This window comes from Canis lupus, chromosome 11 (assembly GCF_048164855.1).
Source record: "Canis lupus baileyi chromosome 11, mCanLup2.hap1, whole genome shotgun sequence".
Taxonomy (NCBI): domain Eukaryota; kingdom Metazoa; phylum Chordata; class Mammalia; order Carnivora; family Canidae; genus Canis; species Canis lupus.
Genome location: NC_132848.1, coordinates 3,330,119 through 3,352,131, shown reverse-complemented (window position 1 = coordinate 3,352,131; position 22,013 = coordinate 3,330,119). Strand labels below are relative to the sequence as shown.

The following is a 22,013-nucleotide window of genomic DNA, read 5'->3' as shown; positions in this document are numbered from 1 at the left end:
AGAACTGTTGTTATATTACTTAAATCAAGGGGGAAGCAAATGTAAAAGAATATTTTCCTCTTTCCTAGCTGTCCTGATCATTGCTCGGTTTCCCCTAATTTTTGTGCTCTCTCAAATTCCTCCCACCCCTGGTCCTCCCCAAACCCCCTCTTGCTCCCCAGGGCCTTCCCTGAATCCTGTCCCTTGTCTCCTGCTGCCCCCACAGGACCCTCTCTGCCTCCTTAATCACTGATTGGACACGTCGGCCCCCTCCTGATGAGGGCTGCTCCCAGGCCTCCCACCCCGCTGGGCACCTCCTCATACGTACCCAAGCAGGTGACACCATCTGTGTCCAACACCTGGTCCTCAGCACAGGCACACTGGCGGCTCCCAGGGGTGGCCAGGCACAGGCTGCTGCAGCCACCGTTGTTCACTCGGCACTTGTTGGTACCCACTGAAAAAGCAGAGGGATGGTTGTAGCAGGGCCACAAAGGCCAGGGATAGGAGGAGAGAGGACAGGGAAAAGTCACATTCAAGTGAGGAGTTAGAAAGGGAGTAGTGGTGACAAGGACGATAAGCATGTTGAAGAAGAGGACATGGTGGCATGGGACAGGGAAGGCGATGGGGAAGACACCATCAAATGGGTTGGGGGCCTCTCTTCTCGAGGGCCTCAACAATCAGAGCCTAGGATCCCTGGGGAGTGGCTTCACCACCATCCCCGACCCAGAGTAGCCTCACCCCCCATCTAGGCCCCACCCCATCACTGGCCCCAGCACCAGGGGATACCTTGCTGCTGCTGGGCATCATACATGCGGATCTCAAAGATGGGAGGCCGCTCGCTGCGCAGAAGGGTCACGGTGGGGGGCGCCCCGCCTGCGCCCCGTTCTAAGCGGTAAACACTGCCGCTCCGGTACTCAGTCCAGAAGAGGTAGTTGCCATGATGACACAGGCCAAAGGCGTGGTTCAGCTCAGGACCCTCATATACAATCTAAGAATGGAGGGGAGGTTGCCAAGGAGCTGAGGACAAATGGGGTGCCCGAGGAAGGCCTAGCGGGATTACCGTTTCGTTCATTCATTCATCCATGTCCTGGGTGTGGGTCTTGTTTCCCCCACTAGCCTGGGAGACCCTGAGGGTGACAGCTTTGCACACAGTGAGGTGCCAGACCCTGGACCCAGCAGGATGCTGAGGGGGAGCTTGTCCACACTGTCCTCCCTTGGATTCATTCATATTCATTCATATCCTTCCAACGCGCATGTGTGTGCATGTACACACACACACACACACACACACACAGAGTTCTGAGCAGACAACCAGAATTCATCCATTCATTTCTTCATTCAACAAACATTTGCCAGGATCTGTTAAGGGCCAAGCTGTGGCTTGAAAAAAACACGGTCCCTGCCCTGAAGCTGCCGAGTGTCTCGTGGAGGGGACACATGGTAATCCAGGGTGGACGAGGGTCTGGAGGCAACATCCTGGAGAAGGGGGCTCCTGAGCAGTGTGACAGGTGAAGAGGAGCGGGGGTGGAGGCAGAACGCCATCCGCAACAGCACAGGGGGCAGACCCTGTTCACTATGTGCCAGCAATTCCAAGCTGTCTAGTGTTGCTTGCTCAAATGCTGGGATACAGGGATTGGTGGAGAAATAAGACCACATAGTCAGGGGCCATATCATAAAGGGCCTTAAATACCAGGAAAGAGCTCAGTCCACGCGCCTAGAGATGCACATGACTCACAAAGCATATGGCCACCCAAATGAAACCACGCATGTATCCGCCATGTCTAGGCATTGTGTACTTGCACAGAGGCACACACCGAAGTGTACTGTGTGTATGTGCACAACCATGCAGAGATGCACAGGAGGTGTACACTCAGGTATGCACACGAGTGGTCGAGCCCACCGACAATCCCTCATAGAGAGGCGATCCTCAAGTAATAGGATACCTAAGACGCACAGCACAGAGATGCACACACCCATAGGTACGTAGGGAGACATGCATGAAGCACACAGGCCTAGATACAGAGATGCCCACACAGTCCACACACAAATGTGTCCTAGCAACGCACACATGAACACCCCTACACAGGTGCGTGCCTGCCCACCTTCCGGTCTGTGCCATTGAGCAGTATGGTCTCAATGCGGTCATAGAAGGCATCCACCCAGTAGAGGCGCCCAGCTGGGATGTCCAGGCTCAGCCCATTGGGCCAAAGCACTGTCTTGGAGGTGACAAAGATGTCTCGGTGTGAGCCGTCCATCCAGGCCCTCTCCAGCCTCCCTCGCCGACTGTCCTTGGGGTCCTCCTCCCAGTCTGTCCAGTACATCCACCTGTGGGCAGGGACTGGTCAGCATCCCGTGGACCACCCCTGCCATCATTGGCAGCCTCCTATGTGGTCCCAATCCATGTGTGCTACGCCATAGCTCCTCCCACAGGGCTTCCTGCCCACTCAACCCTTGTCCCAACATTTCATTCATTCATTCCTCCATTCAACAAGTATTTGTCGAGTGCCTACTGTGAGTTGGGCCCAGTCCTGGCACTTGAGGACCCAGTGGAGATCAAGGCAGACAAGGCTCATGATCTCCTGGAGATCACAACCCACCCAAGAAACAAGTCAACTGGAAGGTTACATACATGGGGGATTGAGAAAACCCAGGAAGAACATGAAATAGGGTGAACACCTCGACAGTGGACTGGGCAGCAGGCAGGGAAGCCCTCTCTGAGGATGTTTGAGCCTAGGTGTGAATGCAGACAAGGGGCTAGATCTGTGAATGTCTGGGAGCTCCAAGCAAAGCAACTCCTAGAGCAGAAGCCTTGAGGCACGAAGAGCTGGGGTGTCTGAGAAACAGGTAATGAGCAGTAGGGACAGAACTTCCAGGGGTAGAAGAAAGATGCTGATGAGGTCAAAGAGATGCAGGCAGATCCTGTGGGAACCCTGGCCAGATGAGGACTGTGGGTCTCACTCCAAGGACAAGGGGAGCCAGTGGAGGGCCTTGAGTTGGGAGTGACAGGACCAGATCTCATGTGTGTGTGTGAGGAATCCCTTCCCTTGTCCTGAAGACAGGGCACCTTTCCCCCATTCAGCCTCTGATTCCTGCTTCAGCATCCCACTTAGGCCGCTCTCCCCTGCTGACTCCTTGTCTCATTTTTCAGTTCTGAGATCCACGGTTCCTGGTTCCTCCTTCCCCCGGGCCCTGGAAAGACTCACCCATTGAGGGGATCCACCACAATGGCCCTGGGGTGTGTCATTTTGCCCTCGATTAAGGTCTTGCGGGTCTGAGCAGCCTTCTCCAGCCTGGCCACACTGATGGTCTTCTTGGGTCCATCATCCGTCCAATACAAGTTGTCCCCCATCCAGTCCACAGCCACCCCCTCCACATTGTGGATCCCTGCAGGGAGTGAAGGGAGTGATGATGGAGAGCCTCAAAGGAACTTCAAAACTGCCTGCCTCTGAGCAACCTGATGAGCAGGAGGTGCATGGAGCTACCCTGTGCCCTGGATGGTGGGTGGGATGGGGTGAGAGGCTGGAAAAGGAGCTGGGGAGACTGTGTGAAGGCCCACGGTCTCTCAAAACTCAACACTACAACCCATGAACCTCTGTGGCAGACGTGAGGTCCCCTGCGAGGGCATGTCTGAGCCTGAGCTGGAGTGAGCTGAAGCAATGTTCATGTCACACAAGTGTGACACAACATCCCAGGCCTAAAAGTCCTGAGCTAACAAAATGAATAAATTAGGAAGTGATTTTTCACTTAGCCAAAGGCTTCATCTCAAGCTTAAATAACAGCTCCCCTGATATAGGGAACCCCAATATTTTCCTGATGAGTTACTTTTGATTTCCCCAAAGTCTTATGATTGCTGACTGCTGAGGTTCTGTAGCAGTACCAGCGGGGGGTGGGGGGTGGGGGGTAGGGTGGGGAGCAGTAACTGGCTGTCAGCCAGATTCACTGGTTAAGGGCTCCCTAACGCTAAACCCTCCCTAACCCCAGGACAGGGCCCAAGTTGCAGTTTTGGGAATTCCTGACACTCAGCAGGAACAGAGAAAACTCAGGAGCTCAGAGCCTCCACAGAGTTGGATATTCAGGAGGCAACGGACGAGGCTGAGGCCCTGCTCCAGCAGCTCCGAGGGAAAACCTGGATTTGACTCACAAAACATACTCTTCTCGGGACAAGTGAGCAAGCAGCTCTTGCTGGCTGTGAGGTCTGGCTGCACAAACCCTCTGTGTGCACCCATGTGCTCATAGGGCTGCTCCTTATTCAAGGCCTCAGGCCTCCCCTGGGCTGTGTCCTGCGTGCAGCTCCAGGGCTCCGAGCCAATGGCAGAGAGACCCCGGGTTTTCCCAAGGGTTGGCAAGGACAGCCCACGCTGCCTAACCCATCCATCCTCCTGCCTCTTTTCGGCTCAGCCAAGAAGGGAGTCACACAGGGGTCAACCTGTCTATCCCCTCATCTCCATGCCAACCAGCTCAGCCAGCCGGTCAGCAGGGGGCTCTCCATGCCAAGAGGGCCCAGGCCTCACAGAGCTTCCCATCCCAGGCGGGTGTCCCTCGGGAGTGCCATCTGCACACCTCTCACTTTGGGGGGCCTCACCGTCCTTCAGGATGGTCTCCCGCTCTGTGCCATCAATCTTCTGGCGGCCAATGAGGTAGCTGGTGGTGTCGGCAAAGTAGATGAAGCCGGTCTCAGCATGGAAGTCCAAGGCCCGGGGGTTCATGAGGTTCTCGATGGGGATCATGTGTTCGTCTGGGACCTTGGCCCCCATATCCATGCCCCGGATAATGCCTGGCCGGCCCTTGCCATACACAAGGAACAGCTCGTGTTCTGGCTCTAGGGCAGGCATAAGGAAAGGCACAAATTCAGGTGCACGTGTGTACACACACGCGCTCACACAGACTCCCACCCAGCCTCCGGGGTCATGGCCTAAGGGGCTGCAGTGAGTGTCCCAGTTCTCCCGGCTCAGGGGACATGGGGTGGCAGGGGCTCTGGGTCACGTGAACAGACAGATGAACACGTAAAGCCCTGGGACAGCACCCTGGGGTAGGAGATGGGGCAAGAGTAGCAAGTGGCACGTTTTCAGTTAGGTGCTCCCTGCTCAGTGGTAAAATTAGTGGCTCAAATATGTTGGAATCTGATCACTTTGGACCCCTTCTGCTCCTGCCGTCCTTATCTAAGCCACATGGCTCCTTGCTCCCACTGCAAGAGGAGCCTCCTGTCACGTCCCTGCTGTCCGCCCTCTACCCAGCGGCCAGCCAGCATGATCTTTTTACAAATGTGAAGCACATCACGTCACTTCTCTGCTGGAAAGTCATCAAGAGCTCCTCATCCCATTTAGAATCCCGTCCAGCCTCTCCTTCCCGTCTCCCCTCACTCACGCTGTGCTCTTCTCAGCCCTCAAGCCTGGCACTGTAGCTTCCCTCTGCCAGAGTGCTCCTCCCTCAGGTGGTCCCATGATTCAGCTCCTCTCTTCACAGCGAGCTTGGCTCAAATCCCACCTCCACAGAGAAGCCTTCCCTGATCCCTCCATCCAAACTGGAGCCCTCACTGTCATCGGCAAGTCTACGCTCCACTCTATTTTTTTTCTAACATCAGGTACCACCTGCAGTTATTTTTATTTGTCTGTCTCCCCTGCCAGACTATAAGCTCTATAAGGCAGAGACAGCATCTATCTTGTCACTGCTGAGTGCTCATCGCCAGGACAGTGCCAGACACCTAGTCCACGCTCACAAGATATTTGTTGAGGGAATGAATGAATGAATGAATGAATTGAACGGGCCAGTTGACAGTCTTCTATGGAGCCTGAGTAGGGTAATGGGAAAAGCCTTATTCTTGGATGTGGGTCCAAATTCCATCTCTGCCCCTCACTAGGGGTGAATTATTGGGTAAATTCCTTCATTTCTCGGCCTCTCAGACAGAAACAGCCAGGCTGTGGGAGGCAGAGAAGGACAGTGTCCCACCCCATCCCAGCGGGCACACCCGTCCTCCCCTGTCACTCACTCTTGCATGACTTCCCATCACTGCCCAGGCTGAAGCCGGAGCGGCAGCGGCAGGTCCGTGCCTTGTGGCTGTTGGCCAGCAGGCAGATGTCAGAGCAGCCTCCTGGTTTCCCAAACTGGTCATTCTCACAGGCGTGGCTCCTCACTGCGGGCAGGGGAGAGAGCTAGTCAAGACCCTTCAGGGCCCCCGGGCCCAGGCCTTGAGAAGGCTTCCTGAAGTCTGACCGCACTTCCTCCCGCTGTGGTCAGGAGGAGAGTCACACCACTGCCCACGGTCAGGTGCTTCTACTCTAAAGCAGCCAGGGGGCTGGGAGGAGCAACCTACGTCCGTCCTGAGCAGAACTGGGTGCGGGGGCTCCATCGAGGTGAGGGGCAGGAAGGGGCTGGCAAGGGAAGCTGAGAGGCCAGCGGGGTTCGCCCGGGATGGATCGCTGCCAGAAGTAGTCACGATATGAGAGAACCAGGCATTCCCACAGGAGGGCCCGTGGAGGGACGTCGGGGCCCACTCACCCCGGGGCTGACGCCGCTGGTGGTAGATATGAAGCGCACCACCCTTGTCCACACGGGTGACGACCTGGTAGTCGGTGCTGTTGAATCGATTCACCCGGATCACGCTCGTCTTCTGCTGGGCGTTGGCATTGTCTGAGTTGGTGGCATAGAGGTAGTTCTCGAACACGGTTAGGCCGTACAGATGCTCAATCTGAGATGGGCAGGCAGGAATGGTCAGCGTGAGAGGAGAAGGGAATCCTTCTTCTGCCCCTGGAGAGCCCCTCAGCTTCCCATCTGACTTCCATTACTCGCTCTGCACTCCCCAAATTCATTCCACAGCTGTCTAACTCCATGCTCCGCTCTGTCTCCTCCGGCTGGACTTCCCTGTTCTTAAGATCTTTGTTTGTCAAAATCCAGCTCATCCTTCAGAGAGCATCTCTCTGAAGAGCTCCTGGGATCTTCTAAGTGGACACAGGCTCTCCTTTCACACCCCATCTCTCTGGCTATTATCCACTGGCTGGTGATTTGCAGGCTTACCCTACCCACTCTGCTCAAACCCCTTGAGAGCAGGAACCACGTCCCCCACAGACTCAGGCACCCAGTGGATAAGGAACAATTTTGGACTGAGTTGGAGTGGGGCCCTAAACTGTGTCCACAGGAGGACATTCTTAGCTCAACTCTGGTGCCCAGCTTAGGGAAGGCTGAGAGGACGGGCTTGCCCCAAGCAAGCCTGGTAACAGCCCTCACCACCCACATAACTTATCCAAGGTAACCGACTGTCCCAGCTTGTCCCAGACCAAGGGATTTGTTGGCTTGTGGGACGTCCAGGGCTCACACTGGAACAGTCCCAGACAAACAAGGATGCTGGGTCACCTTAATGATCCCAGAATGGAGATGCCATCTCTGAGCTGGAAGGACTTCTAGACTAGATCCCAGTGCTGCTTCCCACCTGTGTAACCTCAGGCAAATCACTTAACCTCTTTGAACTGTGCTTCTTCTCATGCCAGAACGGAACTGAGCCACCTGCCCGCTTATCTCCCAGGGGTTGTTGTAAAGATCAAGTGAGAAAAGGGAAGTAAGGGCAGCCCGGGTGGCTCGGCGGTTTAGCACCACCTTCAGCCCAGGGTGTGATCCTGGCTACCCGGGATCGAGTCCCACATCAGGCTCCCTGTGTGGAGCCTGCTTCTACCCCTGCGTGTGTCTGCCTCTCTCTCTCTCTCTGTGTCTCTCATGAATAAATAAATAAAATCTAAAAAAAAAAAAGAAAAGAAAAAAGAAGTAAAAGGTGTCTCTTAAATGACTGTTTCCAGCGGCATCTGAGTGGCTCAGGTCACGATCCCAGGGTGCTGGGATCGAGTCCTGCATCGGGCTCCCTGCTCACCAGTGAGTCTGTTTCTCCCTCTCCCTCTGTCCCTCCACCTGCTTATGCTCTCTCTCTCAAACAAATAAATAAAATCTTTAAGAAACAAATAAAATGATTATTTCCATCAGAGTGGAAGCCACACCACTCCCTTGCTTGAAGGGCTCAGGCCCGCCCCGATTCCCACGGGAGGGCAAGCGTGCCCCCACACCCTCCTCCCTCTCCCTGGGAGGCTCTCCCTTGCCCCGCCAGAGCATCCCCCTCACCAGAATGCCCTGGATGATGGTCTGGCGGCCCTTGCCCTCGTAGTCCACCACCTCGATGTAGTCCAGGTAGGCGTCAGCCCAGTAGACGAGGCGGCTGACCAGGTCCAGCGTGATGCCGTGAGGAAACACGATCTTGCTATCAACCAGCTTGGTGCGGTTCTGTCCATCCATGTCACAGCGCTCCACCTTTGGGATCTGCCCATAGTCAGTGAAGAACACCTTCCTGTGGGCAGAGGGCACGTTTTACTGGGTTCTGGACACTGGGTACCCTCCCTTCCACCACGGCATCCGCCTGCCCCTCTCACCCCATGGCGGGGTCCAGTGCAATGCCCTTGGGGTTGTAGAGCTCCAGGTCCAGCAAAGTGACACACGTGTCTCCATTGCGGTTGCAGACGAAGATCCTATCATCGATGTCATCCACAAAGTAGAAGTTGCCTGTCAGCCAGTCGATGGCCATCTGCTCCACATCTGGAAAGTGAATGAAAGAGCTATAGGAGGAGATCCTCCAATAGACACGCCCACCCTGGCTGATGCAGGACCCATCCCTGGAAGCCCACCTCCTCTGGGGCGACCCCCTTCCCCACCTAGGCTATAGCTGTCTCTCCTCTCCGAGCTCCTATGGGAGTTCCTGGCAGGGGCACATTTTGCCTTGTGTTATTTGCCATCTTTCCCAACCGGTTTCTGTCTGGTGTTTCCAAAGAGAAGTGTCTGAGTGTCCCCCCGCAGATCCCTGCTCCACACACCAAGCTCAGGGCCAGGACACAAGAGGCATTGCGTAAGTGTTGGCTGGCTAGTTGATGGACCAGCTTCCCCAACTCTAGTCCTTCCTCAAGTGGGACCATCTTCTTGGGGTACCAAAAGGCAGTGAGGACAGGTCTACTAGCTCATTCCAATATTTTTATCTATTTTTAATTTACTTTTATTTTTTTTAAGATTTTATTTATTCATGAAAGATAGAGAGAGGCAGAGACATAGGCAGATGGAGAAGCAGGATCCTCTCAGGAAGCCTGATGTAGGACTTGATCCCCGGACCAGGATCAGGCCCTGAGCCAAAGGCAGAGACGCTCAACTGCTGAGCCACCCAGGGGTCCCTCATTCCAATATTTTTAGATATGCTTTTACTTGAGATACCAGCACTCAGGCTAACTAAAACATCACACATCTTTGATGTTGGTAGATTTTCATCAACATTCTATGGTAAGTCAAGTTATCTCATGCTAGCCAGGACACTGACCAGATACATACATGTTGTATGAATCTTAAAAATAGAAAAGCAGAGCACACCATCAATAAATTCAATGTGAGGGATCCCTGGGTGGCGCAGTGGTTTAGCGCCTGCCTTTGGCCCAGGGCGCGATCCTGGAGACCCGGGATCGAATCCCACGTCGGGCTCCCGGTGCATGGAGCCTGCTTCTCCCTCTGCCTATGTCTCTGCCTCTCTCCGTCTCTCTCTGACTATCATAAATAAATAAAAATTTAAAAAAATAAAAAAATAAAAAAATAAATTCAATGTGAGAGAAAAATATGTCAAAATATAGTGCCCATAGAGATGGCAAAGGGAAAGCTCATGGTGTCAAAAGATTGGAATCAAATCTTTTGATTTGACATAGGCCAAACTTCCTCTACTCAGCTCTGTTCCTATTTCTTCAATGTCCCTATGCCCAATTTCCTCATATCCTAGGGAGGGTGGGAAGGAGCAGGGAATAAGATGTAGGACTAGAGGACAGAGACACAGGAGAAGGGCCATAAAAGGACTCTGAAGGTAAATTGAGGCATGGTTCAGAAAGAAGGGAAGCTCCAGAAAGGTGAGTAGGAGAGGAGGATGGAGACCAGGTGTAGGATGGCCTACACTCAGTCTATGCCATCTCTGGGGCGAGATGGAAAAGGCTAAAAAGGACTGAAGAGGGTAGGGGTAGGGCACGGGCAATGGGGAATGGCCTCCTCTCCAAGACCCACTGGCTTCCATCCACTCACTGCCGCCTCCAACTACCACCACCAGAGGTAATGCCTCCTGCAAATTGGGAATCTCCGAAGACAGTGCCTCCTCAGGACCCCTGCCTTGCACCCCCTCCACTTTCACCGATTGCCCCAATAGGTAATGAGATCTTTGGACCACCTGCCTTTGGCCACAACTTACCCCCACACACCACCCACGAGGGATTATTCTGCCCCCACCGAGCTGTAGGTATAATAACTACGAGCTCCGAGCTGAGCTCGCTCAATGCCTCTCTAATCCTCCCCCCTCCCCACAGGGATCCAGGGGCTGTTTCCTAACAGTGGGTGGGGGTGGGGGCAAAGGGAACAGGAACGTGGCTCCCAGGGAACTTGGCGAGGCCCTGACACTGACTCACAGTCACGGGACTTAGGCTGCGGGAGGAAGGGCAAAAGCCAATTCGAGACTGTCATCAAGCTAGTTTCCTCTTCATGTGTCCCCCCCCCCCCCCCCCCCCCCCCCCCGTTAAACCTCATTTCAAGGTGACTGGAAGAAGAGGCCACAGGGAAGAGGCACCCCCCTGTGATCGCTGACGCACCCCCAGGCCCAACCACTGTCTCCTCTGGGCTCCTAGAAGTCATTCATCCTGGTGACAAGAGAAGAGAGGGGCAGAGCAGCCTGGGAATTGTGGGGCCCAGGCCACGTAGGAAGAGGGCCCGGTGCCGGGATAAGGCGATCACACCGCCGCACACACTGTTACACAGAGAAAACAGAATAAAATGAATGCCACTAGGCCGCCTCTGGATGGGGGGGACCTGCCGTGGCGCGGAGCAGCCAGCAGGCAAGTAGGCTGGAAGGCAAAGCGGGCTGCCTGCCCTTTCCTCGGTGGGCATGGGGGGCGCTCGCTGGCACGCGGGGGGACTTCACGGGGAAGCTATCTCCCCGGCACCAGCTGGTGCAGCTGCGTCCTTCTCTCTAACTTCCCGAGGCTTCCCTGAGTCACTGCCCAGCTCGGGGCTGGCAACACCCTGCCCCTGCTCCCCATCCACCCTTCTCTCAGCAGGAAGGAAGGAAGAAGAAATCTGAAGAGATTGGAAGCTCCCTCCCCCGGCCCCCAGGAAGTGGCCAACCTTCGAGTCTCCCTCCTGGCCTGGATTCCCTGCCAATTCCGGGAAAGAAGGCAGAAGGATCGTCCTTGCTCTAGATTATTTACCCTTGGCCGGTCTCCCCTTCCACCTCCCAAAGGCCAGGCAGGGCCCCACTCAGCAGGCCAGTGAGGAGTTGGCAAGAATGGGAGTCCCCAGCCCGGCCTGGCCTCCACTTTGGTATTTTTGCAGCTGGAGACTATTAGTCCGCAAGCAAAAATCCTTTGTTATCCAACCCCCTCCACCACATTATTTTCCTCTCTCCTGAAGTCCAGATTCCTCTGCCCGCCCCACCACACACACTCACACACATGCACACATATTCACACACGCACATACATACTTGACCGCTCATACCTATCCGAGGCCGGTATAGACAGATGGGCTCAGATTAGGAGAAGGGGCACCTTCCCTCCTGGGCTCCCCTATGGGAGTGGCTGGGCCACTGCCCTTGTCTCATGGCATGGGGGGCAAGTTGAATCCTGGGTTTGACCCCAAAAGACCTATACATTCTGGGTCTATGCACTCTAGGGCAGCTGTCCCCTGAGGCCCAGCCTTCTTAGGGCTGACCCCGGCATCCTCCAGAGGGGCTCCGGCCAAGGGCCCCAGATCCTGAAGACAGGAGAATCTCAAGTAAACCTAAGGGGAAGAATGCTATATTGTGGGAAGGGTCTGGGGTCAAGTTGTTAGGGATTCCAGCCTAGAGAAGGAGGCTAGGAAGCTAGGAGGTGGGTGAGACAGAGAACAGACCACAGCTTGCCAGTGATGTCATGAAAGACTTTCACTTCCAGGCTCCAGAATAGGCATGGGGTGTGTGGCATGGGGTGTGTGTCTCTAACTGATGAGTTTTCCTTGCACCCCCCACACTGGCCAAAGCTCAGCATTCTGCACCCCCAGAACTCCAATTTTTCTCAACTTCTCTACTATCCACATTGTTCAAGCAGTATTTCCTTAAGCAGTGGCTTCTTTTCCAGAAAGAACGCCCCCCCCCCCCCCCCGCTGCCATTCCCAAGGAGAACTCTGGCTTCTGCTGCAGGACTCCAGTCACTCTCCCTAAAATAAATCTGGGGGAGGAAGGGGACCTCTGTGCCCAGAGGAAATATCCCCAATGCATCCATATACCCAGAGATTGTAAGACAAGGCATGAGGTCCCTGGATGAGGAAGGATGAGCAAGGATGAATCTCATTTCCACTTTAACCACATCCCCAATGAACAGACTGCATTCTGGTCCTTATTCAGGAACCTCCTCACCTTTCCCATCACTCTGCTCTGCCCCGGGCCCAGCCAGCTTTCCAGACACTGACAGCAGGTTTGAATTCTTGTTCTATTGCCTTCCAACTGTAGGACTATGGGGAAATTACTTAATGTCTGAGTCTCAGTTTGCTCATATGTAAATGGGAATGGGCAAGTTATTTATTGTCTGAGTCTCAGTTTGCTCATCTGTAAAATGGCATGGTACATTAATAGTACTTAGCACACGGCCTGGCACATATTAATACTCCACAAATGGCAGCTGTTGTTCGTACCATCATCCTCCCTCACCTCAACCCCATTCTTCCCTACCTTCTCCAGCAAGTTACCATCTATGCCTTCAGTGAGAGTCCTGTGGCCTCCTAACTAAAGATGGGCCCACCAGGTGGGCAGTTTGAGGCTAACACCTACTATTCAAGATTCAGCTCAGGCCCTCAGAAGAAAGATTTCTGACTCCCAGAAGCCCCAGTAATTCCTTTTATCACAGCCTGTTTACCTGACTACAAATATTGTGAGGGCAGGGTGCTGTCTTTCATCTCTGTCCCCGGTGTCTGACACACATATACTGATTCATTCAACAAATATTTGTTGAGCACTGAGTCCTCACTCAGTTGTCCTAGCGCTGGGACATCACTTTTTCCCTTCCTTTTGATGCCAGGAGCTTCCTTCTCTGGCCTTGGGACACCCCAAGACGGTGGGAAGACACATCTCTCTGGTAATCCTCCTGCTTATTAGAGCCCTCAGGGATCCTGTCCTGAGGCCTGGCAGGGAGAAGGAGCCCTGGGGGAGATGATCAGGAGTCTGGGGTCTTTGCAAGTAGGTAAGAGACGGCCTGCCCGGTCTGCCAGGCAGAGAAGCTCTGCCAAATGGCATGTCCTCACGCTCCTATTTCCTGCCGCGTCCTGACTTGAGCTCCTCTTGTTCCCAGTGAGGCCAGGGCTCAGCCACAGCACATCACCTCTGTCTCCTGGACTTCCCTTCCTGCCCTGCTGGTACTTCTGACCTGGGGCTTGTGCCCCAGCTCCTTCCCTTGTCTGGCCCAGGTCCACAAAGGTGGTCAGTCCTGGAGCCGGGGATGAGATGCCTGGATTCTGCAGCTCTGATTCAGAATCAGAACCAGGGTCTTCCCACTATTGAGAAATCTTTGCTGGGTTCTCTCTTGCTTAAGTTACTTCCTGTGGCTTGAAAACAGGGAGGAGGGGGGTGTTGGGAGCAGGCTGGGTGGAGAGGCAGCTTCAAGGAGACAGCGGGGGAGGAGAGGCCAGGCTGGAGCTGAGCCGGGAGACGTGGGGCTGGCCCGGCCAGGGAGAGGAGAGAAGGGCTGTGAAATGATTCGGAAATTTGGGACAGGAGCGGGAGTGGGAGCGGAGAGCAAAAGCACCGGGACACGGATGGCCCAAGGCCAAAGGGTGTGCTGGCAAGAGCCCCCCAGGATTCTGACACCCTGAGGGTGAGGAAGGCCAAGGGAGAGGGTGGTAGCGGAGGGGGAGCAGCGGCTGGCTTTCGTACATAAAGTCTGGAAGGGTTCCACTGGCATCGGGTGGGAGGCCGAGAGGGCCTGGGCCGCCCAGTTCAGTGGGAAGACAGCTCCCCTTCCAGCCAGGGAAGTCAGTCCATCGGAGACTCAGGGGGGCTACTCTCTGCCCCCTCTCTGCCTTCCCTCTAGACACACCACTACCCATTTCCTGTTGTGATTTTAAGCACACACATACACACATGCACACATGCACACAAAGAAAGAGGGAGGGATAAGTGAAGCTGGCCAGCTGGACTTGGGGACTCATTTCGCAACCTTGCTGCCTGCGGCCTAGGGGGCCTTTCCTGCCTGCCCCCGCCTTCCCTCACACAGTACGGCACAGTGAAGGAACCCTGGGACCCCGGAGGGCCCCTCCACAGCATCCCCTCATACACCGTCCATAACTAAGTGCCTTGGGCAAAACTTATTTCCTTTAAGGGCCTCTGCGTGCAGCATCAGGACCTTCCCTCCCGCACACACCCCTTCCTGGGGCCCCATTCCTGCAGGCTGCCCTCATTCTTTCTCCGGTGGAAACATCCTCAAAGCCAAGGAAGACAGGTCAGAGGAGCACAGCTAAGGCCGAGCAGGGCTGGGGCGGGGGTGGGGGGAGAGGAGGGGACTGCGGGCCTGACCTCCAGCCCTGCCCAGGGGCAGCCCTGCAGGGGGCTGGGCGGAGCCTACGGTTCCCTGAGGGTGGTCAGAGGTGAGAGGCAGAGGGGCGGGCCAGGCCGCTCGGGTACTACCAGGCTACTGGCCCCTCTGGGTCTCAGTTTCCAGAACTTCAGGCGTTTGTGGGTCACTTTCAAAATGCTTGCCAGGGTTACACACAGCTCGCACTGCCATTACCTACTGTTTCCGTAAGTCACCTCGCGTTTCTCATCTTGCCGCACCCTAAAGCAATCTGTGAGATCCTAGATTTGATTTGCTAGTTATGGGAGTTTCCTAATAGGCGTTACATAAAAAAACCAAAGCTATAACAATAAAACAATGCACATCCACGTACGACCTAAAATCAAGGCATCCCTGCTTTGGGAAAGGCAGTATTAAGCACTAAGGAGTCAGCCTCCGTCCTCCCTTAAGGGTGTTCCGGCTCTCACTACCATGTTCTCCAGCCAAGAACCAGAATCCACAGAGAACCCCCCTCCCCCATGCTGCTGGGACAGCGGCAGAGGGGAGGATGGGCCCTTGGGCCCTGGGATTATATCCCAGGAGGGAGAAGAAGGGGTGAGGACTCAGCCCCCGAACCCCCCCCCCCCCCCCCCCCCCGCCCCGGTCCAGGCCAGTGAAGGTCACAGTGAGGGAAAAAAGTGTTGGCAGCCGGGGCTCTGTTCAGTGAGGGAAGCAGGAGCGAGCGGGTGCACACACACGCACACCCCTCCAGAACAGTGAGGAAGTTGGTCAGAAACTATCCCCCCAACTCTAGAAGGAGTAGAATCAGGGAAGGAGCTGGGGTCCCGACAGGAAAAAGCAGGAGCTTCCATCCCCAGCTGGCTCCGCGGAGCCTCTCCTGGAAGCTGCTCCGACCACTGAGCATGGCAGGGTCGAGGAAGGGCCCTCTGAGGGCCCTCAGGACCCAGGGCAGGTCTGGTGCACACATGCCCTAGGACCCATGTGAAACAGGCTCACTTCCTGGCCTCCTTCCTTTTTTCTATTCTATTTCTGTGACCAGAGTTTTCTCTGAGGCAGGCTCCCCCTTCTTCCCATATCAGCACGCAGGCTTCTCTCGGCATCTCTGCCTCTTGGCCTCTGGGCCCCAGCACCTCTCCATTGTCAGACTCCTCCCTCCTGCATGAGGCTCCCTCCCAGGGGTGCAAAGGAGGTCATGGTCACAGCCAGGAATGGGATGATTGTAGGGAGGGCTCCCCTACGGGGCAGAGAGAAAGCAGGAGAAAGCAGCAGCCTTTCTTCTTCATCCCCCTCTGGGAGCTAATTACAGGCCAGCAGCCCACTGCACAGGTGAGTGCCTGGGACCAGCCACCCGCACACCAGGACAGGCCACTCAGCGTCTCCTGGGAGGGGGCTGAGCTAGGGCTAGGGGAGGGTGCTAGGGGAGAGACACTTCCGACCTCCTCATCTCAGGGCCCATAATTAGTCTGTGGGATGAGAGCAAAACAACTATCCTCAGGGTGACAGCCAGACATTCAGGCGGCAGGGCAGGGTGGAGGGGCAGAGGCTGGGGCAATGGGAACCCACTCATCTACCCCGCTAGCATTTCTCCCAGGAAACTGGGTCTGTTCCTGCCTCCTGGACTCTGCCCCAGAGGGGCCCAGTGAAATCTAGCAGACTGGGAGGCAAGGCTCTATTTGCCAAGGGAGGGGTACCCGCCTGAGCTTATTTCCTGCTTCTCCTTGGGAGGAAGGCAGGAGAGGGGGCCAGGCCAGAGCAAAAGCCGAGAAGTTTCCCATCAGGGCACCCTTGACAGCCGCCTACCCACGAGCCCATCGTCTGGCCCTGAGGCAGGGCCAGGGAGGGAGCTGCCAGAGCTGTTTGCCCAGACAGGCCTGTTGGGTGGGGCCATCTACAAGGAGCAGCGAGAGGGCAGCTGGCTGGGGGGGCCTTGCCCTGTGCCACCCCAACTGCCATTGGGTTCCCGATCTGCCCACCCCTCGAGAGGTTGGCCAACCAAGTGTGGCAGCCCCCAGCCCATTATTCCAAGGAAGGCATGTCCCATCACATGTGAGCCTTGGTGACCAAGGGACACCGCTGGGACACCACTGGGAGGCTCTGGAGGAGCTAGGGCCGAGGTGTGGACCATATACTGAGGCTGCAGAGGGCAAGGACACCTGCCAGCCCAGAACTAAGCCTGTATGTCCTCCTGGGACCTGTTCTCTGCAGTAATCATCAGATGCAGATGCAATGAAGAATCTGAAGATCTTCTAGCAGGCCCAAAGGTTCAAAATCCTAAACCTTGTGGGTTCTGGCTTTCACTTCAATTTATCTGATCTGGACAGGCAAGCTCAAACCCATGATGTAGATTAGGAAACCAAAGCAGGCGCAGGGGATTCTGATTTACTCAAGGTCACAGATCAAGTTACCCTCCCTCCTGAAGGTCAGATCAACCGAGGCCAGATCTTCCCCCTCACCCCTGTGGTGTGCTTCCTGGAAATGTGACAGTGCCAGATGTTTTGTTTGTGTAACAGCATCCGAGATGAGCAGGGCTGCTCCAGGCAGTGGATCTATGCCCAGGCCCCATCCCTAGGTATACCCCTTCTTCCACCCCTAAGACAGCAAAGTACAGCCCACGGAGGGAGTTTAAGTGGGAACATCTGGGAGGTTTTAAAATGTTCCTGTGCCTCAGTGCTCCTCCTCTAGTCTCATTCTCTGCTACAAAGCCCCCAAATAGCCTCAGGACCCCCACACCCACCCTGCAGCATTGAGTCCATTCTGAGGATGTCCCCAAGGAGAATGATGGAACATGAAGATGGAACCAGGCAGGCCCTGGCATCTTTGCCCTCAGCCACAACCTAGCAAGGCTCTGACTGAGCTCCAGGCCCTTTCTTTCCCTTGCCCTGACTCCCGCTACATGGGAAAGCCCCTCTGCGGTCTAATCATCACTCTTCTCTCTGAAAAGGGACAGTCCCTGCTCTCTGGAGATTGACTGCTCATTGCCCCCTTGGCCCTCTTCCTCAGCCCTGGGCCAAAAATCAGGAGCCATCTAGAGACCCAGCTGAGAGAGAAGCAAGCCTAGCCATCGATCTGTCCCTGCCCCCCCGCCCCCAGAAAATGTCATCTTGTGCAGCCTTGGGGCCCCCAGCCTTGGCCTCAGTGAAGGGCTTCTTATTTAGACTCTTAACCTAGACATGGGTCATCCTGTCTAATCCTCTGCCCCTCTCCTGGACAGGCTCCAGCTTGCCCAATCTTCCCCTCCCTCCCTCACGCTCCAAGCTAGGAGCAGGCGACTCACGGTGCAAACTGAGGGAGATGTTGATGGTGTGCTCATCCACGAAGCCCTTCAGGCCAGGCATGCGGGCGCACTTGAGCTGTGTCTGGGCGGCGCTGTCCCCAACATGCACCCAACACACAGTCTCGTTGGTGTAGCTGAAGTCCATGGCTGTGGTCTGCCGTGTACTCGTGGGTGTGATGGTAGACACCTGGGCCCCACTCAGGTACGTAGCCAGGATGTTCTGTGAGTTGGCAATCAGCAGCACAGGGGGCCGATCTACTGGCTCTACAGATGGAGGAGAGAAGAGTCGGTGCGGCAAGGGGCTCCAGGACCATTGAGATCACCCCCCAATGTGGGGGCCGCCTATCACTGTGGCCACAGGTGACCCCACCTACCATTCTTGGCCTTGCAGGAGCGGTTGTCTGGCTGCAGGAGGTACCCTTCCACACAGCCGCATGTAAAGGAGCCGTCCGTGTTGGTGCATAGCTGGCTACAGGTGCCGTACACTGAACATTCGTCAAAGTCTGCCAGGGAAAGGGCAAGAGCGTGGTCATCTCCAATGTAATGAGGGCAGGAAAGTGGGTGCCCTCAGACACCACTGGTGGGGCCATCCATCCTGGCAGCTACTTTGGAGGACAATTTGGCAAACTCTATCACAATGAGAGATGTACAAACTCCATCACCTAGCAAGTCCAGACTGGGAGTCTGCCCCTAGTGAAATATCCATACATGGGTGCATCATTCGTTCATTCAGAAAAGATCTTAAGAGTACCTGCTATATGCCAGGTACCATCCTAGGCTCTGAGGATACATCCGTGAATCAGATGTATTCAAATTGCTGCCCTCATGAAATTTAAATGCTGATAATAAATGACATATTGGTGTTTCAGTAATAAATAAAACAAAAAAGTAAATTATATGTTAGAGGTACTTAGTGCAGTGGAAAGTGACTGGTGGAAAAATATTAAGCAGAGATAGGGGGTAGAGAATGCAGGCAGTGGGCTGTGATTTGAGGGATGGCCTCATTGAGAAAGTGGTGCTTGTGCAAAGAGCCGAGGGAGGTAAATCTAAAACAGAAAGGGATGCCTTGTTTGTGATGGTGAGAAATTGAAACGTTTCACTCAGCAATAGGCAGAGGGCCGAGTAAGCTGTGGTAATGGTTATACTTCATAGTGGTTTCTAAGAGAACAAGGTAGATCTCTATATATTTTTTTAAAATATATTTTATTTATTGATTCATGAGAGATACAGAGAGAGGCAGAGACACAGGCAGAGGGAGAAGTCGGCCCCATGTGGGGAGCCCAATGCGGGACTCGATCCCAGGACCCCGGGATCACTTCCTGGGCCAAAGGCAGATGCTCAACCCCTGAGCCACCCTGGCATCCCTATCTCTACATATTAATACAGAAAAATCTCCAGAATATATTGGGTGAAGAGACTGAAGAAAGGTATGTAGTGTGATATTTGTGTGAACATAACAATATGCACATAAACTTTATGTGCACATAAACAATACTTCCAGTTAGATTATCTGGATATTATGCATGTATTCATGCATACGTGAAAAAGGCCTGGAGAGAGAGGTAGCAAACTGATAACACAGCTGACCTTCAGAGATGGGAAAGGGAGCAGAACTGAAGAGGATTTGTCAAAGGGGACTTTGGTTTTACCTATAATGTTTTAAAGTTTTTACAAGAAAATTCGCATATTCAACCTATGCATTTTTTTTTTTTAGATTTCATTTATATTTATTTTTGTGAGAGAGTGAGAGAGAGAGAGAGAGAATGAGCCAGGGGGAAGGGCAGAGGGAGAAGCAGACTCCCCACTCAACTGGGAGTCCAATGCGGGACTTGATCCCAGGACTGGGATCATGCATGGGCCGAAGGTAAATGCTTAACCAACTGAGCCACCCAGGTGCCCTCAACCTATGAAATTTTGAGAGGAATTTAGAAATCTGGTGGAAGCCAGTGGTCAAGGCTCACAGTCACACTTTGAGGCTGTAGGGCATGGAGCCATGCCTCCTCTCTAGTACCTTCCGTCTCATTTTTCTTCTACCCACTGGCCCTGCCCCATGCCCGCCCCCACCTGCACCCCCTGCAGCTCGTACACGCAGACACACAAGCACAAGCGCTCACATACCTTTGCAGGTCTTGCCATCTGCCTGCAGTTGAAAGCTGTTGTTGCAGTAGCAGGTGGGCCCGTTGAGTGTGGGGACACAGTGGTGCTGGCAGCCCAGCTGAGAACACTGTCCTTGGAGCTCTGTGGGGGGGGGGGAGCAGGCAACATGCTCTCACGCCCCCAGACCTGGCAGCCGCTGCACCCAGACTGTCACCTTCCCCCGACTCCCGTCAACCCTTGGGAACCACTTCCAAGGCCCCGTGGCGTCAGAGATGAAAGAGGCTTCAGGAGTTATCTAATATGTTTTGCAAGTGAGGAAACTGAGACCCAGGAAGGTTGTAAGATGGGCCCAAGATCCCATAGCCAATTATGGCTTAGGGGCCATATCCCCCTGCTCCGGTTGCTCTGGACTCCCTCTGTCCCCCGGGGGGAAAGGTTCTGGCAGTTGTGGGGGTCACTGGCAGAGCGAGGACAGTAGTCTCAGCCCCTTCATTTGCCTCCTATCTGCACTGCCCAGGAACTACAAAGCTGGCTTTGGGGCTGAGGGTGAGGAGTGGGCATGGGATGGGTCTTTCCCCTCAGGTCCCAGCTCCGGTCTGGAAGTACCCCTCCAGCCCATCGCTTAAGCCCTGGAGGCCCCAGGGAGAAGGTCCAAGGTCCAGGTGGAAGATGGGAGGAGGAGCAAAACTGGTTCCCTCAGGACCTTTCTCTAATCTTCCTCCTGCCACTGACCCACTTCCACAGGGGAGACAGAAGGGAATGAGACAGGAGGGGGAAGAGGTGGGAGAGCAGCTACCCCCCCAGACCAGCGACCCAATTAATGGCCTTGCGTGGGGCCAGGCGGCCTGGCCACAAAGCCCCCTTTGTCCAGCTGCCTCACACCCCCGCTCCCCCCCGCACCTAGGACTGAGAGCTGCCCAAGATGCTAAGATGTTTAGAGGCACTAAGCCTGCCAGGAGGAGCTGGGATGGGGGGCCAGGCCCCAGTTATTTCTTCTCCTCTCCACCTCCACCCAGGAGCCCAAAGGTGCTGCTTGGCCAGCCTTTCCCCACAAAATGGGGTGGGGGGGGAGTGGGTGCGGGGACAATATTATTTGTTCTGGAAAAATCTAGAACAGAATTTATCTTCTGGACACGTGGCAGGAAGATAAGGAGGCCCAGCTTCTCTAATATCAGAGAAGGGAGTTCAAACCATAGGTTCTCGAGGTTCTCTGTTGTTTTGGATGCTGACAAAGTATTCAAGAAGAAGCAAACTTGAACATGTACCACGCAATAAGATGCAATGGGCATGGTAATTAAAGTCAGCCCCTGGGCCCAAGTTCTGCATCCCATCCCAGGAGCTCTAGACAAAAACATGCAAAATTGACCCAAGGAAAGGATAAAAATCTTCCACAAACTCCTTACTCCACACTCCCTGCCCTCAGTGAACAGGATCCAGATGTGTCTCCTCCCACAGGCAGATGTTTCTGACATGCATACAGGCGCGGGATGCCACCCTCACCCAGGGGCTTGCTCGGGCTGGGGAGGCCTTGAGCTCAGTAGAATGGAGAAGCCACCATTCCCTAGTCCCCACCTTGCAGGCCTGAGGCTCTGCCTTACAGACAAATCCTCCCCCACTGCTTACCAATGACCGGGCTCTCCCTGGCCCAGGGGCCTTCAGGGGAAGAACAATAGAGCTGGTGACCTGAGCCACACAGGGGAAGGGACCTATCCTCCTAACATTCCCTCTTCAGCCTCGGAGCCCTTCCCATTCCAGCTGCTTTAGAGTGTCTCGAAGATCTGCACTTCCTGGGGGGATGCCTTCGGGGGTGCTGGCGGGGAGACAGGTGACCCAAACTCCACATCCCCACCCCCTGGCTTCAGTCACAACATCTGCTCTTCCCTGTTCATACTCAGGTTTCATATAAGAAATCGTTTGGAGAAGGGATCCCATTATTTACAACAACGACAAAGTATGAAAATACCCATCTAAGCGCAGAGCTCTCACTTTAGAGGTGGGATACTGGGGTCTGTGGAGAGGTAGTGACTTGCTTAATTAAGCACACACGGCCAAAGACAAGTGCCTGGGCCCAGGCCCTTGCTGATCCC

The 22,013-nt window shown here is 54.7% G+C and overlaps 1 protein-coding gene across 2 annotated transcripts in view; it reads right to left on the bottom strand.

Annotated features, from left to right (window-relative positions):
• Positions 1–22,013, bottom strand: part of LRP1 (LDL receptor related protein 1) — an 80,721-nt gene that overhangs the window by 46,588 nt on the left and 12,120 nt on the right. For both annotated transcript variants that reach the window (XM_072842869.1, XM_072842870.1), the window contains exons 4-15: positions 19,948–20,067; positions 18,204–18,332; positions 17,830–18,093; positions 8,385–8,547; positions 8,080–8,302; positions 6,475–6,664; positions 5,966–6,109; positions 4,562–4,798; positions 3,183–3,363; positions 2,082–2,304; positions 766–967; positions 308–433 (exon numbers count right to left, since the gene is read on the bottom strand). In XM_072842869.1, coding sequence (XP_072698970.1) covers positions 308–433; positions 766–967; positions 2,082–2,304; positions 3,183–3,363; positions 4,562–4,798; positions 5,966–6,109; positions 6,475–6,664; positions 8,080–8,302; positions 8,385–8,547; positions 17,830–18,093; positions 18,204–18,332; positions 19,948–20,067 — 2,202 coding nt within the window. The remainder of the gene's footprint in view (positions 1–307; positions 434–765; positions 968–2,081; positions 2,305–3,182; positions 3,364–4,561; positions 4,799–5,965; positions 6,110–6,474; positions 6,665–8,079; positions 8,303–8,384; positions 8,548–17,829; positions 18,094–18,203; positions 18,333–19,947; positions 20,068–22,013) is intronic.